Source organism: Vicia villosa, linkage group LG3 (genome assembly GCF_029867415.1).
Source record: "Vicia villosa cultivar HV-30 ecotype Madison, WI linkage group LG3, Vvil1.0, whole genome shotgun sequence".
Taxonomy (NCBI): Eukaryota; Viridiplantae; Streptophyta; class Magnoliopsida; order Fabales; family Fabaceae; genus Vicia; species Vicia villosa.
This window is the reverse complement of record NC_081182.1, coordinates 22,568,130-22,595,086: the sequence shown is the minus strand read 5'-3', so window position 1 is coordinate 22,595,086 and position 26,957 is coordinate 22,568,130. Positions and strand designations below refer to the sequence as shown.

The window sequence follows — 26,957 nt, the reverse complement described above, 5'->3', positions numbered from 1 at the left end:
AAATCAAATATTGTTGTTTTGACTTTTGAATGAATTAAATAGATTTGGATGTTGACATGAACATCAACAAATGAAATTATCTGGACAAGATGATATTCTGGATGGGATGAAGATTGAGGAGAAGAAGTATAGGAAATATGAATGTCATGGGTTCATATTAATTGCTCAACCTAGGAAGAAGGGAATAATCATGAAAATGTTGGGTATTAAATATTGTCGGCGTAGTCCTTTAGCAAGTATCCACTTCTGAAATGCTCATCTACATCCAGTGGCGGAGGGAGAGTATACAAGATAACCATTCAACTTTGACTTGCCAAGCGGCCAAAGCCGGATTGGTGAAAGCCTGAACCACTAAGGCTGAATCTGTTTCAATCCAAAGGCTATGTCAGCCTCTCCCGTCGCAACTTCCATAGCCCGAACAACAGCAACAAACTCGGCTAAAAAGGAGGAGCTCCAAGGAACTGTGTCTACAAAAGCCAAGAGAAAATTGCTTCTATGATCTCTAAATAGACCCTCACACACTGTAGAAAGTCCATTATGATTATATGCACCGTCACAGTTACATTTAATCCATCCAAAAGACGGCGGATGCCAAACGACTTCAACTATGTTGGAAGCTCTAGGAGGTCTAATCCAAAAGAATATTGACTTCGAGATCATTGAAGTATATAAGAAGTGAAAATAGACTTGTTTACCTCTTTTGTAAAAAACAAGAGTTATTTAGATCTTTTAACCTTGAATTTTAAAATTTGAAGTGTTTCATGTGGGTCTTTTAATTTAGTTTAATAACTTTGGGCTTAGAGAAACTGGTAATGAGGATGACACGTCTTTTTGGTATGATTAGTGGGTGGAAGAAAAACTCTTTGAGAAAGGTATAACAAATTTTTTGGCTTGGCTATGAGTAAAAATATTTCAATTTTGTGGCTTAATTTCAAAAGACTTGGGTTTTAAGAAAAAATCTCAAAGTAATTTGGTTGGTTTGCATGTGGTTAATTTAGTATGAGAGGTTCATTAGTGTAAATATGTTCTCTAGTTTAAGAACATTTTTTTCACTAATTTAGTATCAAAATAAATTATATAATATGAATGTGTAGATTCACAACTCTTTACAGTAAAATAGTATCAACATAATTTATATAATATAAATGTGTAGTATATTGTGAGGTTTGGTGGGAACAATTTTAAATTTTTTAATGAATTGTATGAATATTTGAAAAGTATAATTGAGTTGTTTAAATATTTAAAAGTGTGTAATATAAAAAATTGAGTAAATTCTATTTGAAATATTCAAATGAATATAATAAATCTGGACACTCTTAAAAGAAAGATGGCTTTATGGTTTCTCCAAAAATCTTAAATATTATAATGCTTTGCAGAATAGTTGTAATGCATCAGATGTGAATACTCACTTTAACTCTTTTTTTCATGCAAAATCAATCAATATGAAATTACAATGAATGATGGTCTAATACAACACACACAATAACCAAACAAGCGAAACAACATAAATTGGAAGTACTAAGAATTACAATATTTATGAATCCAACAATGAATGAACTTACTAGGAGTCATTCTACTGCTTTACAACTTGCAAGACAGAACAAACTGATTGAAGTAGAGAGAGAATCAGTAGAAAAACTCCAGCAACGGAAGCAGCGGTTTTCCAGCGCCGGAGAATAGCCTCCCATTTATGCCAAGGATCATTATAAAAAGCATTCAAATCTTCACAAAGAATATAGTTATCAGAACTCAAATTATCACAAATAGAATTTTTGCAAAGACTATTAAACAAGTTAGCCACAGAATCACCATCTCCAAGCTGATTAACCAATATTCCCTTCTGAACGAGTTTATCCACATCCCTTCCGGTATTCATAAGAAAATTCAAAACCGCAATGTATTCAGTAATGTAAGACGTACTAGGGTAATGACATTGCTCCAAGGCAATCATATTCCGAAATTAAATCTCAGTCCAATCCTCGACTCTCAATTGAGGTATTTCAAGAACTCGTCCGGAAAACCTCAAGTCAAGTAAACACTCAATTTGAGTGTTCACTTTAAACCTAACACCTGCTTCTAACAATTCAGTTACACTGTGAAGATGTTTCATGGGTTCATTGATTCTACGCGCCCGTCTTTCCCATGGATGTTGCAAGTGGAAAATTCTAATTAGATCAGTGAAATGACTTATTATAATAGTTCTATCATCATAAACCAAGTTTGATGTATTGAATTCCTCAAAATAATAAAAAGTAAGATAACGAAAAGAACGGATATAAGGCTTAGCACTAAAAGAAATGTTGAAGATTTTTTTAACAACAAAGAAGGGCAATTGATTTTCAAGTAATAATAAATCTAATTTTATATTATATCGTAACCAAGGTTTTAAGAGATAAAAATCATCTTGTTCATAATAGTATCCATAGAAAAGTTCAATTATAAAACCAGAATCGATTAAGATTAGTTTAAGGAGTTCTTGATCGGTGAAGTCTAGAGTTTCGGAATAACAACCACGGAATTTAGGTATGATAGATTCTATGTACTTAATCAAGGGTTGTGTAGTTGTTTCAGCACGTTTGAGAAATGCTTTGAAGTAAATGAGTTTGTGTCGTTCCATGTTTTGGAGGTGGGGGTGGCCGTGGTGGAAAGGACCGATGGAAACAACTTTGGGGGTGTATGCGTCGTGGTTGAGTCTGCGACTAACAAAGGGGACTTTGTAGATGCAATAGTCGGCGGCGCTAAACGGTGGTTCTGCATTGTCGAGCATGGCATTGATATCAATCACCATGTCGTCGTGGTTCATGATTGACTGTTATGGGGAGAAAAAGAATTGGCAAGAAAATGAAGTTCTGACCCAATGAAAGTTCAAGTTTATGTTTATTGAGGGAAATCTTCAAGCATTTATACTAACTACATAGCAGTTCTTTGTGGTGTATAGTGGCTTGAAATGTTGTTAAGTATCAATAAAATCCCAAACCTCAAAGTGAAGGGACGAATTGCTTACCACGTGCAAAGGGGAATCAAATCCCTAACCTCATCAAACTCATGGGACGAATTGCCTATCACCCGAGCAATTATAGTGATCTTTCAACACTAAATTATTCTCATACTTTCAATACAAACAACTTACCACAGAAATACTTTTAAATAAAAATAATTGTATATAGTTTATATTCAGCAGAAAAGGGGTGACGCAGTGTAAAAAATCTACACCGTCAATTAATCACGATCATGTATAGCTGTCAAAACGGGCTACTCGGCCTTAAACGGGCCGACCCTAGCGGGCCTCGTGCTTTTTCGGGCCGGGCCCAAAAAGCCCATTTTTATATGGACTCCGTTTTTACTACCCAGACCCAGCCCTGTTCGGACCTCGGGTTTTTCCGGGCCGGGCCTAAAAAGCCCATTTCCAAAAAATATATTAAATATTCTCTTTAATTTAAAAAAAAATATTATATTAAGCTTAATTTTTAAAAAAATATTAAAGTTTGTTTTTATATTTTGCTATTATAAAATATATTTTAAAGAAATACAAAAATTTGAATTTTTTAATTAGTATTAAATATTAAATTTTATTAATTAAATATTAAATTTTACTATTTATCGGGCTCATGGGCTACCCGGAGCCCATACGGGCTGGCCCATTTAGGACCGGGTTTTTTCGGGTCGGGCTCAAAAAGGCCCGAAACAAAATGGGCTCAAAATTAGGCCCAAGCCCAAATATTTTTCGGGCCCCATGGGCTTCGGCCCATCATGTATTCTTACCCTGTCATGCATCACCATTAAACCCTATATTAAGTTAATATCTATTTTATTTCTATCATAATTTTTAATTATAATTATATTATTATATTTATAATAATATAATTTTATACTTTTTATACAATATTAAAAATAATAGCTAGCGATTACCTATAAAAAAACTTGCAATTTGCTCGGGGTTAAACCTTAAGCTAACTTAAAACGTCAAAAAAAAAAAAATCTTGCAATTTACTAGGGGCTTAACCCCAAGCTAAATACTGACACAATCATGCGTCACACTACACCACTAGTCTGTGCCTACACATGTGTGGATGTAGGAGGAAAGTTAATAATTGCATTTTGTGATGGAGAAGCCCCAAGCAAAATAGTTAGGTGACAGGCCTCTGACAAATCATTTGCGACGACCTGCATAGTTAGGAGCCCTGTCCCCTCGCAAATTTTTGTTTTGTGAGGGATTTTTGGGCTTCATGAGGGGTTTTAAACCCTGACTAAACAAACTTTCTTGTAGTGACCTTAGATTAATTTCTTACGCCCTCTACTAATGGGTTACTGCACAAATCGTTGACTTAATTAAGAATAAAATGGATTAACCAAATATTATATATATATATATATATAGAAAGAGAGAGAGAATGACACATTAATGTTAATTTAATTAAATCAAATAAATAGATATTAAATTTTGTTGTTTTGAATGAATTAAATAGATTTCTATTTACAGCGTATTTGTTCTTCGTAAAATTGGCAGCATCTTCAAATGATAGTGTCTCATATATATAATCTCAATGTCAAGATGACCATTGAAAGAAGACAAGACGTAGCTTTCTTTGATGTAACGGCTCCAAAATATTGTGGGGTACAGTGAGCACACCTAAGACGGAATCGTACAATTACATCCTGCAATAGTGGAAAAGGTGATGTATTGTTGTACCATATATCTTCTATTATAGGTTTCTAATCATTCTTCCTTTTTGACAGCACATCTAAGAAAGAATTATTGTGCGCATTTGAGTTTTGTTTAGTATGTATTTTGTGTAGTTCTTGTGTTAGTCTTTCATATTTAAGAGAGATATCTCAAATAAGTGGTTCTTACAAAGACTTAGAAGAGTGTTTGAGTGAAAGTAAGAATTGGAAGAGCGTTTGAACGAAAGTAAGATGATTTCAAATTCAGAAAAATCTAAATTGAAATTCGTAAATAGTATTAAGAAAATGACACTTTACCTGAACTGAGATAATTTAGATTAGACGGTCGAGAGATAATTTAGATTAGACAGTCCTATACTATTAACTAGTAACAAGTGAAGTTTCTATTTTGTGGACTACAACCCTCAATTATGTGTCTTCTATGCTCTATTGTTCATAGGCCCTCAATTACATGTTTTCTATTTTTACTCATTCTTTTGTTAATCAATTAATTCAGATCATTTTATCTTACATGTTGTTTCTAACATTGTGTATAACATTTTTTATCTAATGAAACAGAATTTCTGTGTGAAATGCTATGTAACCATACTTCTACAGTTCTACGGTTTGTGGTTATTTTTTACCAAGAATACTGGAATCAAAACTTGTCTAGAATTTGTATTTTGAAGTATGACAAAGGGTGTAATGCGTATATATTGTTGCTTGAGATTTAAGAAAATCAAGATGTGTCACGGTGTATTAAAAAAAAAAAAAACTGCAATTTAAAACTTCAAGAGCAGTTTGCAGAGCAGTACTTGAAACCCGTGTGTAAAAATTTCTATGCAGTCTTTTCTCTACCTTCTACTTACTGATCAACAAGCTCAACCAATTAACAGAAATGTGAGTAAAATGAAAATTTAACAATTCTGGTAAAAAGAAAAAAACTGAACTAAGTCTAGGTGTTTCAAAATGAATTGGTGAGAAACAAGTACACGAGTTGAACGTGTCAACATGAGAACCACTCATTTCAGCTTAGACTTTGTTGAGCTCTTAAGAGGTTTAGCAGTGGACCGAACAGACGCTGCTGACCTAGCAGAAACCTTCTTCATATCATACTTTACAGACGAGAAGGCACATATCATGGCAAGCACCATTGTTGGGTAGACATAGACAGCTGATGAAGGATCATTGTTTACTGGCTTTCCTAAAATCCCTTCTTTGACCAGTCCCCATATTACAAGAAGTGATCCAAATATGCTCATTCTCCCTGGTTTCAGAATACCAACAAGTGCTCCTGCCACGGAGAAGTAGCTTCCCGCAAGGACCTGATAAACAGTTCATTTTATATACTCAAATTAGACTTTAAAATACCAACAGAAACCTAACGGAAAAGAGAATTATGTGCTACAATAAAAATAGCTGAAATATCCACAGGGACCTGTTATAAGACAGATGAAGGTGTATCAAAATGCAGTTAGCAAAGTTTTTGGGAATTCAATCCTCTTTAATTTATCAATTGAATATTCTCATAAATTTGAGGTTTATATATTGGTTGAAAAGATTTGCCTCAACAAGTAACACTTGAAATCCAATAATCAATTGCTATGTAGTTGTTCAACTTAGCATAGTTATTTGTCATTCCTAAGGGAAATATTCCAACAAACAAACAAACAAACCTAAGGTTGTGTCTACAAAACAGTTTAATTGAACACTTATAAGTTATCATCATATAAGTGATTGTGTATAAGCTATTTTTATATCAAAATATTAAAATAAAGTCAAAATATGAGCTATATGTTGTTTTTGTAAGCTATTATGGAGGCCAGGCCACTCTTGACTTTAGAAGGCTTGAAGCTAGGCCACTCTTGACTTTAGAAGGCCTGAATCTGACCTATGATAAATTTTTAAGGCTTGAACCTGACTTATTATAGGCTTGTTTTTTATCTAGCCTGCCCTTTTTAAAAGTTTGGTTTGACCTTAGAGCCTATTGTTTTACATTAAGACTTTCAAATAGTCCATTTTACCTATTTTTAAATAGACTACCTTCTTTTATATATTATTTGGCCTATTTTCTAATAGATATGCATATATTTTTTTAATACCATAAGTCTGACCTATTTAATCTAATAGGTTTTTTAAAAATCCTAAGTATGTCGTTTTTATTAAAAAGATCGTGTCAGGCCAGACTATAGGTTATCTGTAGGTCGGCCTGGCCTATTCACATCCCTATAGAGAGCTAATGAAAATAAGCTAAAAACAACTTATGAATCTATCTAGAAGGGTTAACTTTGGCAGCAACAACAACAACAACAAAGGCTTACCCTACTAAGTTTTGGGGTTCAGTTACTCAGGAAAAGAAGGAGGTTTCAATTTCAATATAAGATAGTTTAATAATCAAAAAGCTTTTAGCGATTCAAATGATTCTAACCTCCAAGCGTTGGAGATCAGTGACAGCAGAAGCATCCTTGATAGATGTCAAGTTATACAAGCTAAACAAATCATCCCAACGGGGAACAGTCATGTTGTGAATAAGTCCATTTAAAGCAGCACCTGGGTACAAAAGACCCTTCACAATTGGAACTGGGAATATCTCACTTGCAACTAACTGTGATGATGTAACATGTAAAGGGGTTGTACAAACACCAGATCTACAAGTAACCCTAGAAAAATAACATCAAAATTGATCAATTTTCAATTCAATTCAAATCAAATGTGTTCAATTTTGATATAGCCCTAGTATAATTTCAACTACTAAATACACTAAGAATTATGCTGAAGAGGTATGAAAATTGGGAGTACCTGAAAAGGGGAATTTGGAAGATGATGAGGAGAAAGTAGATGCGAGCTGCAATTGAGGAAATATTGTTGATCCATCTTTTGGATGAAGATGGTGATGATTTGGATGCTACCACCGGTGTTGCCATGGAGAAGGAAGATCTGGTGCTTCTTGGTGATGGAACCAACCTCTTCCCTCTACAAACAGGGTGTTCCCCTCTGTTTTTCTCTACTTTATTTTGGATTCACTATTATTTTTTATTACTATACAACTAATTTTATTATTTATTTTTATATCTTTGTATCAATGTAACTTTTATATATATCATTCAATAATTCAATGTTGTATTATTTTTATATATGTCATTCGATAATTCAATGTTGTATTATTTTTTAAAGTTTCTCAATAGACCTCATAGCTCTCTTATACACTATGTAAATTCCATTTTTGTCATCTGTTTTCGTAGATGCACATCCAGAAGCATTCTATTCTTTGTGAAAATTTGATTCCTTTCGTAGATGCCCCAGGAGACATGACATCTCCACGGGATTTCCTCACATGGCAGAGGATGGTAATGCTCACCCACAATAGGAAAATGCAAGAGCAAACAGATTGTCAGACATCTGAGCTTTGAAACTTTCCAAAAAGGCAAAGGATTCAATGAGTTGACAGGCAAGTAGTGATTAGAACGCCAAACATGCATTGGCTGGAGTACCAAACAGGCATTGGTTCTCCGAGAATATCACCGGGAAATGGGCTTAATGGGTCAAGCAAGTATTGACTTCAAAGGGACGAAACAGGCATTGGTTTTCAAAGGGTTCGGCAGATTCGTATTGATTATAAAGATGCCAATAGGTAATGGGCTTCCAGGCACATTGGAGTGTATATGACAACTATCTACAACTTGAGGATTGGAAATCCACGACATGAGGGTCGGAAAGACAATGAATGGTTGTAAACTCACGAATCGAGGGTCGGAAAGCAAATGATATGTTGTAGACTCACGACTCGAGGATCGGAAATGAAGAAACAAACTCACGACTCGAGGGTCGGAAACTCACGACTCGAGGATCGGAAAGCAAAAGATTCACAACACGAAGGTTGGAAACTCACGACTCGAGGGTCGGAAATGAATCAAAAGGAATTCAATGTCCACATGATAGGACTCTGGTTGAGGGATACCAATAACCAGCATTGCAACCTCTGGAAGGGATTTGAAAATCGCAAGGAAATGCAAAGAGATGCCACTAAAGATTGGACTTTCAGCTTCTGGCTGCTGAGGATAACGACCCTGACTTCTCGACGGTCTTCGATTTCACAAGTTGTTTAGCTCACACCTGAACTTAAACTGATCACATCCTGATGAGGAGAAAATGCCACTGCATAGTGCTTTGCCCCAACCTGTAGGGACTTTGAAAAAATCTGCCTCATAAGGACTTTCTGATATCCGTGCTATCATAGCCAACTTGTCCCAATATCATGACTTTAGAACAATGCCCCTGCCTGACCTGTATTGAAGATAGCTTCAACTACGCTTGGGTGAATGCTCCTGATTGCTTAGCACTTTGAGAGATTCTTCGAATCTTGACCTGATTGCCTCAGATTGACTGAAAATTTGTTCGACAAAGTATTCAAAGGCTTATGTGCCCCTTAGGATGATCAAACTTTGAGATATTGCTTCCCTTAACTCAACGGAGTTCTGAAGACAACTAGTCCTTCGGGAGGATAAAACTTTTTCATCTGAAGTTCATGATGTAAATTTTCTTGATGTCAAGCACTTGTTCATATGCAAAGAATGTTTATTATGAGAAATATAATTCTAATGCAAAGAGTATGTTTGTCTTGAAGTTAAAAGAAACTTTATGAAAGGATGTCGTGACATCGATTTTCTTGTGAAAGAAAGATGGTGTGATACCAACTCAAGCGTTTAGCAAGTCTCCTAGGAGTCAGTTTATCGTATTCTTATTACAGTATGCCTTCGAATTAACCCATGCTTCAGTTAGAACTTTTCTGGGTTGTAACGTGGCCAGGTTCACGGTTTGAGAAAAAAGGATTTTTTAGGCTCAAAATATTTATTGGTGCCCACCCCCTTCGTGATGTTCTCCAGTCCTAAGTTCAGTTAACTTGACACGAGCATTCATCTTTCAAGAGGAGTTTGAGATGATTGAGGAATCGATGAGATTTTCTAGGCGCGGCAGCCACTCACTTTCTTGATCCTCTGATTTAACATCACACGACTTTGTCCCTGCTCAACAATTTCATTATCATTTTCTTTTTTTTCTTTTCTTTCTTTTCTTTCCTTTTCTTTTCTTTTTTAATCTTTTTTTCATTCCTTTTTTTAACAAATCGTGTGATCTCGCACTGTCTCTGATTTATTTGAAGTGATTGTGACTGCCTAAGTCCTTGATTTATGAAGAATTACCATTGTGGTATTATCATCTTTTGACCTCCTGATGTGAGGGATAATCTTGATGTCTCTACCTCCTGAGATGAGGGATAACCGTTGTGGATTTGACTTTCCCCAACCTTTTGAAAGACAACCATTGTTATGTCCTTAGATGCGTACTCCTAATGAGTTACAAACGCTCGACCAGGTTAGCTGAACACTACCCTGCCTCTGGGTTAAACGTGAGGGTTTTTTCGTATAGAAAAGAAACTCCTACTTCAAGGCTCAAATGGGTTAACGAGGGTCTCTCTCCCTTATATCTCTGGTGTTTGGGGATTTGAAACAATGTCTGTACATCATCAACATGGTTTTATTCAAAAGCATACCATTTGAGGTTCTTGGTATTATGTTCATCATCCTCCCTAAAGAGTTATCGTGTTTTATTAACAAGAGTTAAGTATCACAAAAAGCATAGAAAAACATAGTGAAACGGTACAATGCATCTACAGAACACTCTATTAGCAAAACCCATCAAACATTTCCGTAGATGTAACTACGGAAGATTTTTCTCAATTAATTGAGAAATCTTTCCGTAGATGTAACTACCGAAGATTTTTCCCAATTAATTGAGAATTTGAGATTTTTTTCAATTAATTTATAATTTAATTGGAGATTTTCCCAATTAATTGGGAAAATCCCAAATTAATCATGTTTGATTACATCTACGTAATCGTTAAAACATAGCTCTTCCGTAGATGTATCTACTGAACATTCTAATTTTCCCAATTAATTTAAAAAATGCCACATTTCACTATGTTTTAAGGGGTTCCGTAGATGCATCTACGGAAGGAACCAAATTTTTTAAAAAAAGGTGCTTCCGTAGATGCATTTATGAAAGCACGAGGACAAATTAGTCAATTTGGTGGTGCATAAGAAGAACATTGGGTATGTTGAAAAATTCACTTATTTTTATATGTAACTTTATTTTAAAATAAATTTTTAATTTAAATCTGATGGATATTAATTAGGTTTTATGATAATAAGATTCATTTTATTTGTTTTTTCTCAATCAATACAAGTTGAGTTGTCACTTGTCATAATAATTACTATATAATGAGTCACCTATATATATTTAATTATATTCGTCTATCCTTTGTTTTTTATCTAATAATAAATTAAAGGGTAATGCTAACTATTGTCACAGGGACATTCTTTAAATATTTCATATAAGAAAAATTTTTTAAATAAATTATTTATTTTAATTTTCTATGCATTGAATACAAGTAATTTCAATCAAACAAACTTTGTTATTTCTTTAAAGGCAAAATACTATTTTTGGTCCCGTAACAATACCCCAAGGTCCATTCTGGTCCCTTATCTCTAAAAAGTGTCAAAGTGGTCCTTTATTTGTTCAAAAAGGACCATGTTTGTCCTTTCTGTCCAAATGGCACAAACGTACGTTAGGTTTGTCTACATGGCAGGTGATATGGAATGTTATATACTCCTTCTTCAACCTTGTCTTCTCCATTGTTTCCTTCAGATTTCTTCAAGTTTGTTTCCCCCAAATTCTAGGGTTACCATTTTTCAATTCCTTGTCAGTTTGTTTCCCCTTTTTCTGAGCTCTCTCTCTTATTTTCAAACGGCTCCCTCACTCTCCTTCTTGATAAACTCTTTGCATTTCCCCTGTTCATCTCTCAATTCAATCGCTCTCTCACTCTCTCTGCGATTCCATCCGCTAAACTATCTTCTTCTATTTTTGCGACAAACAACAACAAATCACCATTTAAATTTACCAGAAAAAAGGAAGACACAAACAACATCAAAACCAATAATCCAAAAACACATCTTTGCTCTATGGATCGAAAACCTAGCTTTAGAACAATTAAATTAAACAACAATGAAGGATAATCTCAGGCAATTAGCTTAGGAACTCGTTTCGCTATATAAAGAAAATAAGGAAGAAGGCAAAGAAAGCTTACACAGGTGAAGCAAATCCGGCGAAATAAAGAAATATCAGGTTCGTACGAAATTGACCCCCTTCTTCTTCTGACTCGAAATTGCGTTTGGAATTGTGCGTGTGATGCTGTTGTGATGTTGTTGGCTGATGTTATGAAAGGATGAAGCTGCTCATACTTGTTGTTGTTGCGTGAAATCTGTTGCGAAGACTGATGGGGTGAGTTCTGCGATTTAAAGGTGGTGATGTATGAAAGTGTGAAGGATGCTGATGAAAGTGTCGTTCGTTGCGGGTGCGTGGAGGATCGATTTGCTGATGCTGCTGATGAATGATGGTGTTGAGCGATTGACGAAAATGCGAGTTGTATTTCTTGATATGCAGTGCTGAGAATTAGTTATGTGTATGTTGTTGTGGTGAATGTCAGAGAATTGATATGGTGGGTTTTGAGCTGGAAAGTGTTTTTACAGATATAAGTTGGTTTGAAGGATTTGTTTGGATTTCCAGGTTTGTAGTTTGCTCAGTGGCTATTGAAGGTTTATGTAGGTGTTTATGAAGGTTGGGTGAAGATTGTGAGGTTTCTATTTCAATTCATGACGATTAGAAGACTGTACTTATATATTGTGAGGTGTTTATAGATTGTAAGGTTTCTATTTCAATAATATGGAATGACAATGAAGTTTCTATTTCAATTCTCTTTTCTATTTTATTCCTCAGACAAAATAATCCACATGACAATTAAAATAACCCACATGGTAACTTAAATAAACACGTGTCTGCCACATGTATGCCACATACACCATTCCATTGACTTTGACTAACGGAGCTAACAGAAAAGACAAACGTGGTCCTTTTTGAACAATTAAAGGACCACTTTGACACTTTTTAGAGATAAGGGACAAGAATGGACCTTGGGGTATAGTTAAGGGACCAAAAAGAGTATTTTGCCTTCTTTAAAAAAACAAATATTTCTATTTCTAAAAAATTAAATACAAGTATTACTTACCTTTTTAAACTCTTAACAAGTGCCCATGAGGTGCTCGTTAGCATTTCCCTAAATCAAAATATTATCCATATGCATGGATATAGAGTATTCTTCAACCTTTTTAAAAAAAAATTAAAAAAATTAAAATTGATACTTTATGTAATATTTAAAATACGTTATAAAAATAATTATTTTATATTGGAAATAATACAGTTATAAGCATAAAAAAATATAATCAGATATGGTCTTTATAATATAATTTCAATAAAAATACGTATTTATTGATGTACTTGTTAAAAAGTATAATAAAAGACAACTCTTTGTTGTGTCAAGTTATGTGTGATGTTTAGGCTGTTTGATAGTGTTTTAGAACTAACTCGTGTAAGGTTTTGAGAAATTATGTCTCCGAGTTTACCTAGAGATTGGAGATCCATCCCTTTCATATTCAAAAAATGATGTATATATAGATGGCTTCTTGGATATAGGTTAAACGGTCAAAATATTGATTTCTCTATCTTTTTTGTCAACAACGTAGGAACGTGGGAAGACCTTACTCTTCCTCGGTTAATGGGAATCGAGTTTCCCTTTATGACTCATTCTTAAAGTTATCTAGTGATTAGACACCTCACCAGCCACATAAGGTGAGTGAATGTGTCACCTCAGACAGATCGAACCCAGTTGGAAGACATATTGCCACATTATTGGGCAACTTCTTATATTACACATAGCGCTTGGCCATTGGTCCACGTTATGGGCTGGATCGTGGATTTAGGCCAAAACGCATGACTGCCATAATTCTAGGACAATATTTATAAATCCTGGGAGGCTGCCCAAAATTAGCTGTTGATCTGGCAGAGATGTTATTTTGGGCAGTAGATGTGTCCAGCAAGCAGAGGGCCGCTTGTCCCCGACTGACGGGCAGAGCAGGTGTCTTGTCGCTAGCTTAAATGGAGGTCTGGCAGGAGATAGCGACGATCTACTATCCTCGGGCCAGACGAAGATGTGTCCTCGATAGAGGAGCAGAGGAAAAAGGCATTCCCCTGCCCTTAGATGGTTGGGCCAAGGCCATTGAGCCGTTCTGGATGTAGAAGTGGATTGGGCCATGTATAGTCATTGGACCAGTCTGGAACATGATCAAAGCCAATTAAATGAAGATTTAAATTGAATGAATATCAAATCAAATCAAATCTCTTCATATTTAAGCAAATCATATGTGCATCAGAATTAATTATGTACCAAATCTAACGCCCATTGACGAAAAGCCCAGAAGATGGTTTACTATTTAAGTAAATTCATTCATACCTTTAAAGACACACGAGCATTAAAGATCTAGTGTGCTAGCGTTTTGTTTTTTAGTCCTTGTATTCTTGTTGTTTGTTGTAAACCTCCAAAGAAGCCTAAACTGAACATTCAAGGCATAAAGGTGTATTGTCTAGTTGAGTTGTAATTCAATATCATTAATCTTTTGAAAGCATAGATCATTAGGGTAGTGATTAAGAGAAAATGATAGGGATCTCATATTTAAGGGGAACCCTAAATAGAAAGATACAAGTAGTATTAGGAAGTAGGCATTGGAAAGGTTTGTTCATCTAAGACTAATTGTTCTAATACTATTGAGAGTGAATTTCCTTTCTTGGATTGGAAGCTCCCAAGACGTAGGTGACATTGCACAAAATTGGGTTAACAATTCTATTGTGTTCTTTGTTGCTTTATGCATTAATTTCCTTATACTGTGATAATTTGTGTTGAAACTATTTTTTGTGGCACACAATGTCTAAGACATTGTATCCAACATTTGTCATGTGTTGAACAGAATTTCTTTTGGCATCAGAGCAAGCACCTTGTTCTGTTTGGGTGAGCTCTAGGGAAATTATTTTATGTTCAAATGGACAATGCTAAGGAAGGAGGGTCAATCAATAGACCACCTCTCTTGGATGGTACCAACTATGATTATTGGAAAGCTAAAATGATTGTTTATTTTAAGAGAATTTGATACCCAAACCGATCAAAAATATATGGATTGGTTTGGATTGAATATTCATATTTTTTCGATAAAATCCAAACTGATAAATAACAGGTTAGTTTAGGTTGGATTGATCGGATACATTATACACAAATGTGAAAAAATATTTTAAGAAAATATCTAATTTACATCAACTAATTTTTCATAATAATATAAAATTCTTAAATTTTTTGTTTGTTTATAGGTTGTTAATGCCATAAATGGTGTTTCATTTTTTTCTTCATCTAGAAGTTGATTATTTTATATAAAGTTTTCATGATATTGATGATATAAATTTGAATTATTATAGTTAGTTCGGATAAACAAGTTCGTAGGTAGAATTTTGGAAATTTGTTGCCCGAACCAATTAATATCAAGTTTCATCGATTTTAGTTCGATTTTTACCTAAACTCTCAAATATGTTCAAAGATCTCGAAATAATCTTCCAACTTTTTGGAAAACTCACAAAGCTTCATTTCCATCAAGAATAGAATGATATTGTCTGATCAGAGAATTTATAAAAACATTAATATTAATATTTTGGCAAATACTAGTTGATTTGAACTATTACCACCAATAATTTCAAAGGTTCCAAAAAAAATCAATTTACATACATCCAACAAAATCTTCCCAACACTTGTAAAGTTGCAATGCACCTATAGGGTTTTACCGCGCCAAAATAAAAAGGTCTCATTTTTAGTTTTTAATTTTTTTTGAAGAAATTATAAATTAACTTTTTTTAGAGAAAAAAGAAGATGTACTCACAATACATATTAATTTTACATCACTTTTATTTTTTATTTTATTTTTTAATGTCTTAACTTATGTTAGTTTTCTATTGAATTAAGTAATTATCCGATAGCATTGGTCCAAAATAAAAATTGAAACATGTTAATATTTAAATTTGTTTATAACGCTTGATGATAAAATAAAATATCTAAACCTTCAACCCCCAGCTCCACGGCGGTAACTGGTAAAGATAATTCGGAGAAGAAAGCCATGTCGAATCACTGTTTATCAAGTGCTCATTTCCTCACTTTCGGAGCAACCCGCTCCTTTCCCTCGCAACGAAAACCACTTCTCTTCTCCGTCACTCTCTCTCCTCGCTCTCGAAACCTCCACTCCTCAATCGTCACCGCCACTTCCAAAAAGAAAAACAAGGTTATTTCAATTTCAACAATATCATTCCAATTCAAAATTCCAAACAATATTTAGTTTATAAATGCCTAATTATATGTATGCTTTGTATTTTGCAGAAAAAATTGACTCCTGTTACGGAGGAGAACGAAGAGGAGGAGGATGCATTTGAACTGCTCTTCAAGCAACTTGAAGAAGATCTCAAAAAGGATGATTCATCAATGGATGATTTCGGTGATGAAATATCGGAAGAGGATATGGCTTTGTTGGAACGTGAGTTGGAAGGTGTGTTAGGTGATTTTGATGGTGAATTGTTGAACTCGGATACTGCGGAAACACCGGCTGCTAATGAGGCTGAAAAAACCAGCAAGCTTGGAAATGATGACTTGTTGAACCTTAGAACTTGGCAATTGAATAAGTTGGCTAGAGCTTTAAAAACTGGACGCCGAAAACTGAGTGTAAGGGTTTTGAGTTTGATTTTGATATGTTGTCTGTTTAACAAGTTTTACACTGTCTACTAATCATAATCAATCTTATATATGACTTTAGATTAGAAGTAGTTATAATCCAAGTGATAGTTTAAAAAATATTTAGAGTGCATTAAAATAAGTCTGATATAGAAGCACATGATTCTGGATAGAATATTATGGTGGAAGTTGATCCGTACAGCCGACTCCACTTAGTGAGATAAGGCTTGCTTGCTTGTTGTTGTAGAAATATGTGATTACTCTGTACCATATCTAAAATGTATCAGATGATGGAATGATTTGGTTATAGTTTGAAAAGGTTAGGTGCTATAGTTTCTTCCCGAAGTGCCTGAATGGGTATCATCTGCATTTGAGTGATGCCACACAATCAATGTGTTCAAAATCCAGAATGTTGATGGAAAACGGTCAAATGTTTGTTTAAAATTCTTTTATTCAAAATAGTGTTAGTAATATGAATAATGTTCTCTGATATGCTCCTCAACCTTACCTTTTCCCGGTAGTTGATAGAATGAAGCTTCTTTTGTCTGATTCATTGATATGAAGATGGAAAAAGTAAACTTGATAGATCAGCCAGGTTTAGTTTTGTTGCTTCTTGAATGACATGGGGTTCTGATTGAAGGAAAATATACTATACTAGGTAACAGTACTAGTTAGTGGAGAAAATCTTAGGTTAGTTTCCAAACACCATATCTTTAGCTTGAATATATTTTTAAAATGTTTATATTAAGAATCTAAGATGGATTTTCTTTGAAAGAGGTACAAGTTTGAAGGCAGTTATTATGCGTTCATATGACAACTAAAGAAGGAAAGGGAGGGATCTTTGTATTGTCACACATACTCAACATGAAAGACCCGTGCTAGTTTCTAGGTCAATCCATGATGTTGATTTGGGTTTCATTTCTCAATTTTATCTTTCCAATTTGTTGCAGATAAAAACTCTTTCTGCTGAGCTTTGTCTTGATAGAGCTCTAGTTCTTAATTTGCTGCGTAATCCTCCTCCAAATCTTCTGATGATGAGCTTATCGATACCTGATGAACCCACACCATCAGCAATATCTACGCCAGGAGAGAATTTTTATCAAGAAACAAGTGCAGATAATGCAGAATCTGAACCCAAGTCTAACATACCTATTCATACCATGCAAGAGAATTGGTCTTCTCGAAAGAGATTGAAAAAGGCCCACCTTGACACTCTGGAGAGAGTTTACATGAGATCAAAACGGCCCACTGTAAGTAAAACTTGCCATACTTCAATATCATAAGTTTTATGATGTGAAATCACCCATATGCAACGAGTAAAATTTTATTAGCTTAACTAGTTCTGATTTGATGTACTCCATTTTTCTCGCTAGGGAGCAATTCCCTCTAGAATAAAAAAAGATGAGAAACTTCAAATAAAACGATGCTTGTATTACTTAGTATTCTAGTTTTATGCAAAACAATTAATATGCTTAATTGTATCATAATGTATGCTTTTCACTGTGTTTCATGATTATTCTCTGTACTCATGTCTCATACTATATGACATGATTTTGTGCGGTACTTATACTTTATGTATATGAAACACAGTTATTTCAAATTCGTTGCCGAATCATATCCGATACATATTGATACGCTCCAATTCGTATCGAAGGAGTCACCAAATTTTATTATTTAAAAAGAAAAACAAAAAAATTCCTATACGTTCCGATACGGCGGCCATAGGCCCCGATACGCTGCCGATACGTTAGAGATAAGGGTAGTTTATCTTATGACTGTTGATGTTCTTCAAACTTTCCTCTCTTTAATTACCTCTTGACTATTCACTTTTTTATAGTAAGAATCAAAATTTCTCCTATTTAATTATTCCCATGTAAACTTTAATTACCTCTCATCTTTCCCATGTAATTTGTGATAAACCAATTTAATATTCTTTTAACTATTAATTTAACCAGTGTATATTTTAAATTTTATATATGTATGGTGTCAGTGCTTCATTGCTTTATGTTGAACAATCCAAGAAAGAAGGTTAATCAAGTGTTTGACCTGAATTAAATAGGGTGTATAGGATTAGGAGGTCTTAATCTTGATTTATAACCGTACATAATTGGTCAATTTTAGATTAATAGTTACTTAATTGGGATTAACTCCTCTCATGATGTCAACTGTTACCTTATAGGAGTATGTTTCTTTGTGCATAAATTCTATTGAAAGTTACAGCTTTAAAAACTAGATGTATTCATCACTGCATATTATGCATTAATAGTGACAAGCAAGAGCCTTGTCTTGGTAGTTAATATAATCATTTTTCAATTCTCCTTATTGCATAGTTTCTTAACTTCAACATCCTTATCTGTCTGCCTTGAATTACAATGCAGAATGCAATGATTAGTAATATTGTGCAAGTTACAAACCTTCCGCGGAAAACAGTAATCAAGTGGTTTGAAGACAAACGCGCCGAGGATGGAGTTCCAAAACAGCGCCTTCCTTACCAGCTCTCAACTAATGAAACTGATTGAAGATTATGTTTTCTTTTGAGTTTTTTTGACTTATGCAAGCAATGTGAAAAATGAAAAATCTTATTACTGTATGAAAAAAAAAGTTTCACCAGCCTTAGGGATGAGTTATATAAGGAATGATGATGATGATGGTGATTATTTTATTTGTTTGGTTATAACACCGACAATCAAATTCTTCAAATAAGAGTCTGCTGAAATGTCAAATACATTAGGAATTAAATTAATCAATGTTTTGTAAAAAAAAATAAAATAAATTAATCAATGTTTGTATACATCTTTTTTCTTCCATTTATTATTAATATTTATACAATGTTGCAAACTGGCAAAAGTTGTTTCTATTCCATCCAAAAGGCTGTGTTGCTTGGCGGAAATCTCACCGTCGGTTCAATAAAATACATTAAATCCAACCATTCCTTTTTTTATTGTCCAAAAAAGACAAGATCTAGATTTAGAAAAATTTGTTCTCAATTTATAAGCATCAATTGCTGTAGTGCAATTATATTAGTTATCCTTTTAACTTTATTAATAATAAAATGTGACTAAATTTTTTTATAATAAAATGTACCGGAGTTGTTAGGATTTATACTGACAAAACAAATAAGGAAAGCTTTCACATCACCTTTTTTTATTTTTGGTTCAAATGAAAACTAATTATTATGAATTATGATAATAATAATTATAACAAAAAATAAACACAGTCTCTTTGATAGACATGTTTTTTTCGAGCTCATTATGTCTTATGTTTTATAAGCTCATATAATAATTTAGACGCGTTTGATAATGGTCTTTTCATCATGAGCTTATAGCTTATTTTACTAGCTTATAGCTTATTTTCCAGACGCTATTTCAAATAACGTTTTAGCTTATGTCTTATAGCTTATTATTTTTTGTTCTTTTTTTTTATCCTTATTATTTCAATTAAAATTCATTTTTAACCCTTATAATTTATTTTAATTTAAAAAATAATAACTATATATAAAATATCTTTTATGTCATTTTACATTTATAAGTTAATTGAACCGCTAATTTTACCAAACACTTCAATGAACTTATAAGCTATCAGTCTCAACCATCCGATATAAGCTATAAGTCATCATTCATCAGTTATAAGCTATAAGCTATCAGCTAGCTTATCAGTCAACCACTATTTTTACCAAACAGACCCTTTGTAATTTTATTTTATTTTATATATATTTGGCTTATAAAAAAATAAAAAAAATAAGACAGTGTGAACTTTAAAAAAAGAAAAAGGAAACTAAACATAAATATTATTTCTGTTAAAATGATTTAGACAGCAAGATTATTCTGTATGTTTGGATTAAGCGTGTAATAAAAGGCCAAATAAGTAATTTCAGGTCAATGATAGATTAATTTCAACTAAACCGATAGGCACCGACAGCCACAGAAACGAAAACCGGAAGCAACCGGTGTCATATCACACAGCTGGCGCCATCTAATCAAATATTCGGCACTTCAATAATCACAAGCCGTGACACGTGTACACATCCTATTGGCTCTCCCCATAAGACAACAAGCCGAACTGTAGAAATTAGAACATAAACGGCTCGCTCACAAAACCGGATAAACCGGTCCAGCCGGTAAAACAATAATAACAATAAAACAGACAGAGAAAAAAGAACACAACACAACACTAGTTGTATGTATTGCAGTGTGTTGCAATAAGCAAAGTACAAGTGAAAAAAAATGGCGTGTTAAGTGGGCGAAGATTTTCATGCTTTGCCACTGAATCTAAACGCAGATCGTGAACTCAACTTCATTGATCTGCATCAATCTCTGTCACAATAACAACATGGAAGCTTCTTCTGGAATGGTTGCTGGGTCCCATAAACGTAACGAGCTTGTTCGGATTCGTCACGATTCTTCCGACAGCGGGGTTAGTAATCTGAACGTTAATTACAATCTTGTTGTTATGCTTTTTTGCATCGTGCTAAGTTCAGATCCGATCTGGTTGGTGGTGGACTCAATTGATCCATGTTTTTGATTCTAACTTTGGTGTAATATATAGTGTTAATTTAATTAATTAAGTTTAATAAGTTAATTAGATTATTAATATGGAAATCGTTTGTTATATACTATACAGCCGAAACCATTGAAGAATTTGAATGGACAAATCTGTCAAATTTGTGGTGAAAACGTTGGGTTGACAGCAACTAGTGATGTATTTGTTGCTTGTAACGAGTGTGGTTTCCCGGTTTGTCGACCTTGTTATGAATACGAGCGTAAAGATGGGAATCAATCTTGTCCTCAGTGTAAAACTAGATACAAAAGGCACAAAGGTTGGTTAGTTAGTTTTTATGTCCAATTGTGTTGTTGGTTTTGTTTTGGGTCTGATCTTGATTTTGATTTGAAATGATGAATCTGGATGTATTAGGGAGTCCTAGAGTGGATGGAGATGACGATGAAGATGATGGTGATGATATAGAAAATGAGTTCAATTATGGACAAGGAAATACAAAGTCAAGGAGGCAGTGGGAAGATGATGCTGAGCTTTCTTCATCTTCTAGACGTGATTATCAGCAACCGATTCCCCTTCTTACTAATGGTCAAACGGTAATCTATCGAACTGTTTTAGGATTATATATGGTTTCCATTATTGGATCTCACTTTATTTAGTCTTTATTTTTGTGCTGTAATGAACAAGTTAATATCGACGATCATAAGATGTTAAGTTAAGGCAGACTTTTCTGTACTCAATGTGTTTAAAATTGACAGATATCCGGTGAGATGCCGTGTGCTACGCCCGATACTCAATCTATCCGAACTACTTCGGGTCCTTTGGGCCCATCGGAGAAAGGTCACGCACTTTCCTATATCGATCCAAGGCAACCAGGTATAGTGTTAAATTGTAGCTGTGTTGTATTTTATAGTTATTGTATTATTATGATTATTCAATTGATTGTAACCTTGTTATTATAGTTCCGGTTAGAATTGTGGATCCATCGAAGGACTTAAATTCTTATGGTTTGGGAAACGTCGACTGGAAGGAAAGGGTTGAAGGTTGGAAGTTAAAGCACGAGAAAAATATGGTACAAATGACTGGTAGATATGCTGAGGGGAAAGGAGGAGGAGGAGATATTGAAGGGACTGGTTCTAATGGAGAAGAACTTCAAATGTAAGCCACTTATGCTATTCTTTTAGATGTTAAATGATTAGCTAGTCATATTTGGGATGTATCATAGAGCAATCTTAGCTAGTCATATTTTCTGTGAAAAAGCTTTCGAAGCGATTTCCATTCTCCTTCTTAGTCTTGTCAAGATTTCAATCTTAATCTTATGATTGTATCAATCTTGCCGCCTCTTTAAAGCTTGAATGTATGTATGTTACTAATTATGACTTGTTTTGGATGTTAGGCTTATGAAATTTTAGTTGAGTTTGCTTTAAGTATTTACGCGAATTGAATTTCATTTCAAGTTATATGGTCCATTGATTTTGTTTTTGACAGGGTTGATGATGCTCGACAACCTATGAGTCGTATTGTACCTATTTCTTCATCTCAGCTGACCCCTTATCGTGTTGTCATCGTACTCCGGCTGATAATTCTTGGCTTCTTTTTGCAATATCGTGTAACTCACCCTGTAAACGATGCATATCCACTGTGGTTGACATCAGTTATCTGTGAGATTTGGTTTGCCTTATCCTGGATTTTGGATCAGTTTCCAAAGTGGTCGCCCATTAATCGTGAGACTTATCTTGACAGACTTGCCATAAGGTTTGGATTGATCGACTTCCCTGCTCTTTTGGACTTGCCATGGCTTAACTTTGATGCGACATTTTCTATTCCGCTAATCTTTGTTTGTCTTGTGTAGATACGATCGTGACGGAGAGCCATCACAGTTGGCTCCTGTTGATGTTTTTGTCAGTACAGTGGACCCTCTCAAAGAGCCGCCTCTTGTCACTGCAAATACTGTTTTGTCTATACTCTCTGTTGATTACCCTGTCGACAAGGTTTCCTGCTATGTATCTGATGATGGTTCAGCTATGTTGACTTTTGAAGCCTTATCAGAAACAGCTGAGTTTGCAAAGAAGTGGGTGCCCTTTTGCAAAAAACACAATATTGAGCCTAGAGCCCCTGAGTTTTATTTTGCTCAGAAGATTGATTACCTAAAGGACAAGATTCAACCTTCTTTTGTTAAGGAGCGACGAGCAATGAAGGTTTGTTTTGAGCCATCAATCATGTTTTCATTTCCAGTTCAATATTTATATCTAGACATGTTTGGCATACCAAGAGAGAGTACGTGTGTAGAAAATTAAATATGGATATTTGTGCTTAACAGAGAGAATATGAAGAATTCAAAGTAGGGATCAATGCCTATGTTGCCAAAGCTCAGAAGACGCCAGAGGAAGGTTGGACAATGCAGGATGGAACTCCTTGGCCCGGAAATAATTCTAGGGATCATCCTGGAATGATTCAGGTATTACGAGTTTCTCTACAACACACAATCTCCGCTGTTATTGATATTTTCAGTTTAGTTATATTATTTTATGGTATGCAGGTGTTTTTAGGACATAGCGGTGGGCTTGACACTGATGGTAATGAGCTACCTAGGCTTGTCTACGTTTCTCGTGAAAAGCGACCTGGCTTCCAACATCACAAGAAGGCTGGAGCTATGAATGCTTTGGTTTGTCATACTAAAATTTTTATTTTATGTTATCAATGGTGTTGTCTGCTTTATTTTGGTTGTGTCCCGGTCTTGTCCTGTGTCTTGTTTATGTTCTTATCGAGTCTATGTCCTTGATTTGGCAATATTAGAAAGATAGGTTTTGAACGTATCTAACCTTGGTTTATTTCATGTAATGTAGATTCGAGTTTCTGCTGTTTTGACCAACGGTGCATATCTTTTGAATGTTGATTGTGATCACTACTTCAATAATAGCAAAGCTCTTAAAGAAGCAATGTGTTTCATGATGGATCCCACTTATGCAAAAAAGACATGTTATGTGCAATTTCCTCAGAGATTTGACGGCATTGATTTGCACGATCGATATGCCAATCGCAATATTGTCTTCTTCGATGTATGTCTTTATTCTTTTGTAATTTTTCCAATTTTGTAACTGAAATTTTTTCTCCTTGCATTACTCTCCGCTGATTTGGCTGAACCTCATTTTTTGTCATCCGTCAGATCAACATGAAAGGTCATGATGGTATTCAGGGCCCAGTCTATGTGGGAACAGGTTGCTGTTTCAATAGGCAAGCTTTGTATGGTTATGATCCTGTTTTGACCGAGGAAGATCTCGAACCTAACATTATTGTGAAGAGCTGTTGTGGTTCTAGAAAGAAGGGAAGGGGTGGCAATAAGAAGTACGGTGACAAGAAGAGGGGTGTCAAAAGAACTGAATCCACCATTCCCATATTTAATATGGAGGATATAGAGGAAGGTGTCGAAGGTATGCTATTATAATATCATATCTCCTGTAATGCCCTTATTCATGCTTCTCACACGCTTAGAATTGAAAATTTAAACTTCATGTAAGAAAATTGATTGTTTTTCATATATACTTAGATTGTCTAAAAAACAATATTATGTCTTTTTGCAGGTTATGATGATGAAAGGTCACTTCTGATGTCTCAGAAGAGCTTGGAGAAGCGTTTCGGACAGTCACCAGTTTTTATTTCTGCTACCTTCATGGAGCAGGGTGGCATTCCACCTACAACTAATCCTGCAACTCTTCTTAAGGAAGCTATACACGTTATCAGCTGCGGTTATGAAGACAAGACAGAATGGGGCAAAGAGGTGAGCATGTCTGTTTATATTGTGTTGGCAGTGTATATGAATTTAATCCTAAGAAATATGTCTGATTGATGAGCAGGTTGTTTATTTAGCTATTACTAATCATTTTCTGACTTCACCAGATTGGATGGATCTATGGTTCTGTGACTGAAGATATCTTGACTGGGTTTAAGATGCACGCACGTGGTTGGATTTCCGTCTATTGCATGCCACCTCGTCCAGCATTTAAGGGTTCTGCCCCCATCAATCTTTCTGATCGTCTCAATCAAGTGCTTCGGTGGGCCTTGGGTTCAATCGAGATCTTCCTTAGCAGGCATTGTCCGTTATGGTATGGCTACAACGGAAGGATGAGGCCTCTCATGAGACTTGCTTATATTAACACAATTGTCTACCCCTTTACCTCACTCCCGCTTATTGCGTACTGTACACTTCCTGCATTCTGTCTTCTCACGAATAAATTTATCATTCCCGAGGTAAATGAATTCTTTAATCTCATTTATGACTGTTAAACTTATAACTATTGATCTTAGATATTAACATTTGGTTAATCTTATGCAGATAAGTAACTTTGCAAGCATGTGGTTTATCCTTCTCTTTATATCTATTTTTACTACTTCGATCCTCGAGCTTAGGTGGAGTGGTGTCGGTATAGAAGACTGGTGGAGAAACGAACAGTTTTGGGTTATCGGTGGAACATCCGCACATCTTTTCGCCGTGTTCCAAGGGCTTCTCAAAGTGCTTGCAGGGATTGACACAAATTTTACTGTCACATCAAAGGCATCAGACGAAGACGGGGACTTCGCCGAGCTATACGTGTTCAAATGGACATCACTTCTCATCCCTCCTACAACAGTGCTTATTGTGAACTTGGTAGGTATTGTGGCTGGTGTATCTTTTGCCATAAACAGTGGTTACCAATCTTGGGGTCCACTATTTGGAAAACTCTTCTTTGCCATATGGGTCATTGCCCATTTATACCCTTTCTTGAAGGGTCTATTGGGGAGACAAAACCGTACTCCGACGATCGTTATCGTCTGGTCTATTCTCCTTGCTTCTATATTCTCCTTATTGTGGGTCAGGATTGACCCCTTCATCACTGATCCCAACAAAGCATCAGCCAATGGTCAATGTGGTATCAACTGTTAGTGTTTATGTTGAAGATTCATTTTGTATTTTTACCACACCCCTTTTGATTTGGAGAGACATTCAAGATTGCAGAAGTGTATATAAACAAGAATTCAGCTTGGAGGTAGTCCTATTTATGCATGAAAAATAGGATGGGAGATAAAGTTATAAACCAGCATAGCAGCAGCATTCTTGTTTCTTTTGTTTATTTATTCACATGTTTCCTCTTTGGGGTCCTTACAAGGATAGTCATGTTGAGATGCATGTCAAATGTTGTATTTTTTGTCCACATAGTATAAAATTTGTTTATGACAGTAATATAGTTAAAGCAAACAATGTGTAATGTACTGTTTAGTGGTTGTCTAGTGTGCTCTACATTGATGTCTTACATGTGATGAACATTGGATATAATATTTTGATGGTCTGGGTTTTGTGTGAGTGACCAAGACCAAGATTTGTGTTTTTTTTAATGATTTGCATTAATGTCATTTCTTCAGCTCAGTTTCTGATGGCTGCCATGATCATGGATTCCTTTGTTGTCTTTGAAAAATATGAATTTTATGTTTAGTTGAAAAAACAGTTACAGTATTGTAGGTAAATCTTGTCCTAAATAAAAATGATTCTGAAATATCCAAATAAATTGCTGTAAAAATGAAGAAAAAAAAGACTTTGCATGAATTATTACTCACTGAATTTCTTGTTTCACAAATCTGAGAGGCTAGAAAGTATTGATTCACACTTATGAAGCTAACTAACTTGTCTTACTTCTAACTATTTGTCATTCATGACCTTACAATTAGCATATATCAAGTTAAAATTCATGACTTTTCTTGTAAGCTATTGAAAGAACCAGAATGCGGATATTTGGTTCAAATGTCTGCAACTTATTCTTTAGAAGTCACAGGAAACAAGTATTCAACTCTTTCATGCACTTGGTCTCTAACTACATGGCAATTAAGTTCAATATCTATCTGCATGACTGATTTATTCTCACAATAGATGATGATAGGAGATAAATGTGGTATGTCAAAATCATGTAACAAGTATAGGAGTCACTGTCTTTCACAAGTGACTTGATATAAATGTTCATCATTAGTTGCATCAAGGAATTGACATAGCTTACTTACAACGTAAGAAATCTTATGTCTAGAATGAGTCAGGTCTAGTAGTCTTCCAATCAATCTTTTGTATGTTGTA

General features: G+C 34.8%; 5 protein-coding genes across 5 annotated transcripts; 2 read left to right on the top strand and 3 right to left on the bottom strand.

The window, feature by feature from the left end:
* Window positions 1-1,469: 1,469 nt before the first annotated feature.
* Window positions 1,470-2,847, bottom strand: LOC131655136 (UPF0481 protein At3g47200-like). The gene has a single exon (XM_058925040.1). The coding sequence runs from the start codon at window positions 2,801-2,803 to the stop codon at window positions 1,961-1,963; it is 843 nt and encodes a 280-aa protein (XP_058781023.1). The 5' UTR covers window positions 2,804-2,847; the 3' UTR covers window positions 1,470-1,960.
* LOC131657712 (uncharacterized) lies at window positions 1,574-1,951 on the bottom strand. Its single transcript, XM_058927078.1, has one exon. The coding sequence runs from the start codon at window positions 1,949-1,951 to the stop codon at window positions 1,574-1,576; it is 378 nt and encodes a 125-aa protein (XP_058783061.1).
* A 2,642-nt stretch (window positions 2,848-5,489) lies between the features above and the next one.
* Window positions 5,490-7,687, bottom strand: LOC131655135 (uncharacterized). Its single transcript, XM_058925039.1, has 3 exons — window positions 7,462-7,687; window positions 7,091-7,322; window positions 5,490-5,987 (listed from the first exon to the last, which is right to left on the bottom strand). Exons 1-3 carry the CDS (start codon window positions 7,584-7,586, stop codon window positions 5,685-5,687), a joined length of 660 nt encoding a protein of 219 aa, XP_058781022.1. The 5' UTR covers window positions 7,587-7,687; the 3' UTR covers window positions 5,490-5,684.
* A 7,992-nt stretch (window positions 7,688-15,679) lies between these two features.
* On the top strand, window positions 15,680-19,171 carry LOC131660638 (protein OVEREXPRESSOR OF CATIONIC PEROXIDASE 3-like). The gene is made up of 4 exons (XM_058929919.1): window positions 15,680-15,923; window positions 16,019-16,357; window positions 17,317-17,616; window positions 18,745-19,171. Exons 1-4 carry the CDS (start codon window positions 15,762-15,764, stop codon window positions 18,883-18,885), a joined length of 942 nt encoding a protein of 313 aa, XP_058785902.1. The 5' UTR covers window positions 15,680-15,761; the 3' UTR covers window positions 18,886-19,171.
* A 1,351-nt stretch (window positions 19,172-20,522) lies between these two features.
* Window positions 20,523-26,230, top strand: LOC131660637 (cellulose synthase A catalytic subunit 1 [UDP-forming]). The gene is made up of 14 exons (XM_058929918.1): window positions 20,523-20,779; window positions 20,987-21,182; window positions 21,278-21,456; window positions 21,619-21,736; window positions 21,823-22,018; window positions 22,349-22,615; window positions 22,713-23,058; window positions 23,181-23,318; window positions 23,400-23,525; window positions 23,707-23,919; window positions 24,027-24,291; window positions 24,442-24,638; window positions 24,758-25,108; window positions 25,194-26,230. The coding sequence occupies exons 1-14, from the start codon at window positions 20,696-20,698 to the stop codon at window positions 25,779-25,781; spliced, it is 3,264 nt and encodes a 1,087-aa protein (XP_058785901.1). The 5' UTR covers window positions 20,523-20,695; the 3' UTR covers window positions 25,782-26,230.
* The last annotated feature ends 727 nt before the right edge of the window (window positions 26,231-26,957 follow it).

Coding starts and splice junctions, on each gene's coding strand:
- LOC131660638 (XM_058929919.1), top strand. CDS start 15,762: ATGTCGAATCACTGTTTATCAAGTGCTCATTTCCTCACTTTCGGAGCA. Junction 15,924..16,018: donor CTTCCAAAAAGAAAAACAAG/GTTATTTCAATT, acceptor TGTATTTTGCAG/AAAAAATTGACTCCTGTTAC. Junction 17,617..18,744: donor TGAGATCAAAACGGCCCACT/GTAAGTAAAACT, acceptor ATTACAATGCAG/AATGCAATGATTAGTAATAT.
- LOC131655135 (XM_058925039.1), bottom strand. CDS start 7,586: ATGGCAACACCGGTGGTAGCATCCAAATCATCACCATCTTCATCCAAA. Junction 7,323..7,461: donor TTCCAAATTCCCCTTTTCAG/GTACTCCCAATT, acceptor TTATTTTTCTAG/GGTTACTTGTAGATCTGGTG. Junction 5,988..7,090: donor CTGATCTCCAACGCTTGGAG/GTTAGAATCATT, acceptor ACTGTTTATCAG/GTCCTTGCGGGAAGCTACTT.
- LOC131660637 (XM_058929918.1), top strand. CDS start 20,696: ATGGAAGCTTCTTCTGGAATGGTTGCTGGGTCCCATAAACGTAACGAG. Junction 21,183..21,277: donor TAGATACAAAAGGCACAAAG/GTTGGTTAGTTA, acceptor TGGATGTATTAG/GGAGTCCTAGAGTGGATGGA. Junction 21,737..21,822: donor TATCGATCCAAGGCAACCAG/GTATAGTGTTAA, acceptor TTGTTATTATAG/TTCCGGTTAGAATTGTGGAT.
- LOC131657712 (XM_058927078.1), bottom strand. CDS start 1,951: ATGATTGCCTTGGAGCAATGTCATTACCCTAGTACGTCTTACATTACT.
- LOC131655136 (XM_058925040.1), bottom strand. CDS start 2,803: ATGAACCACGACGACATGGTGATTGATATCAATGCCATGCTCGACAAT.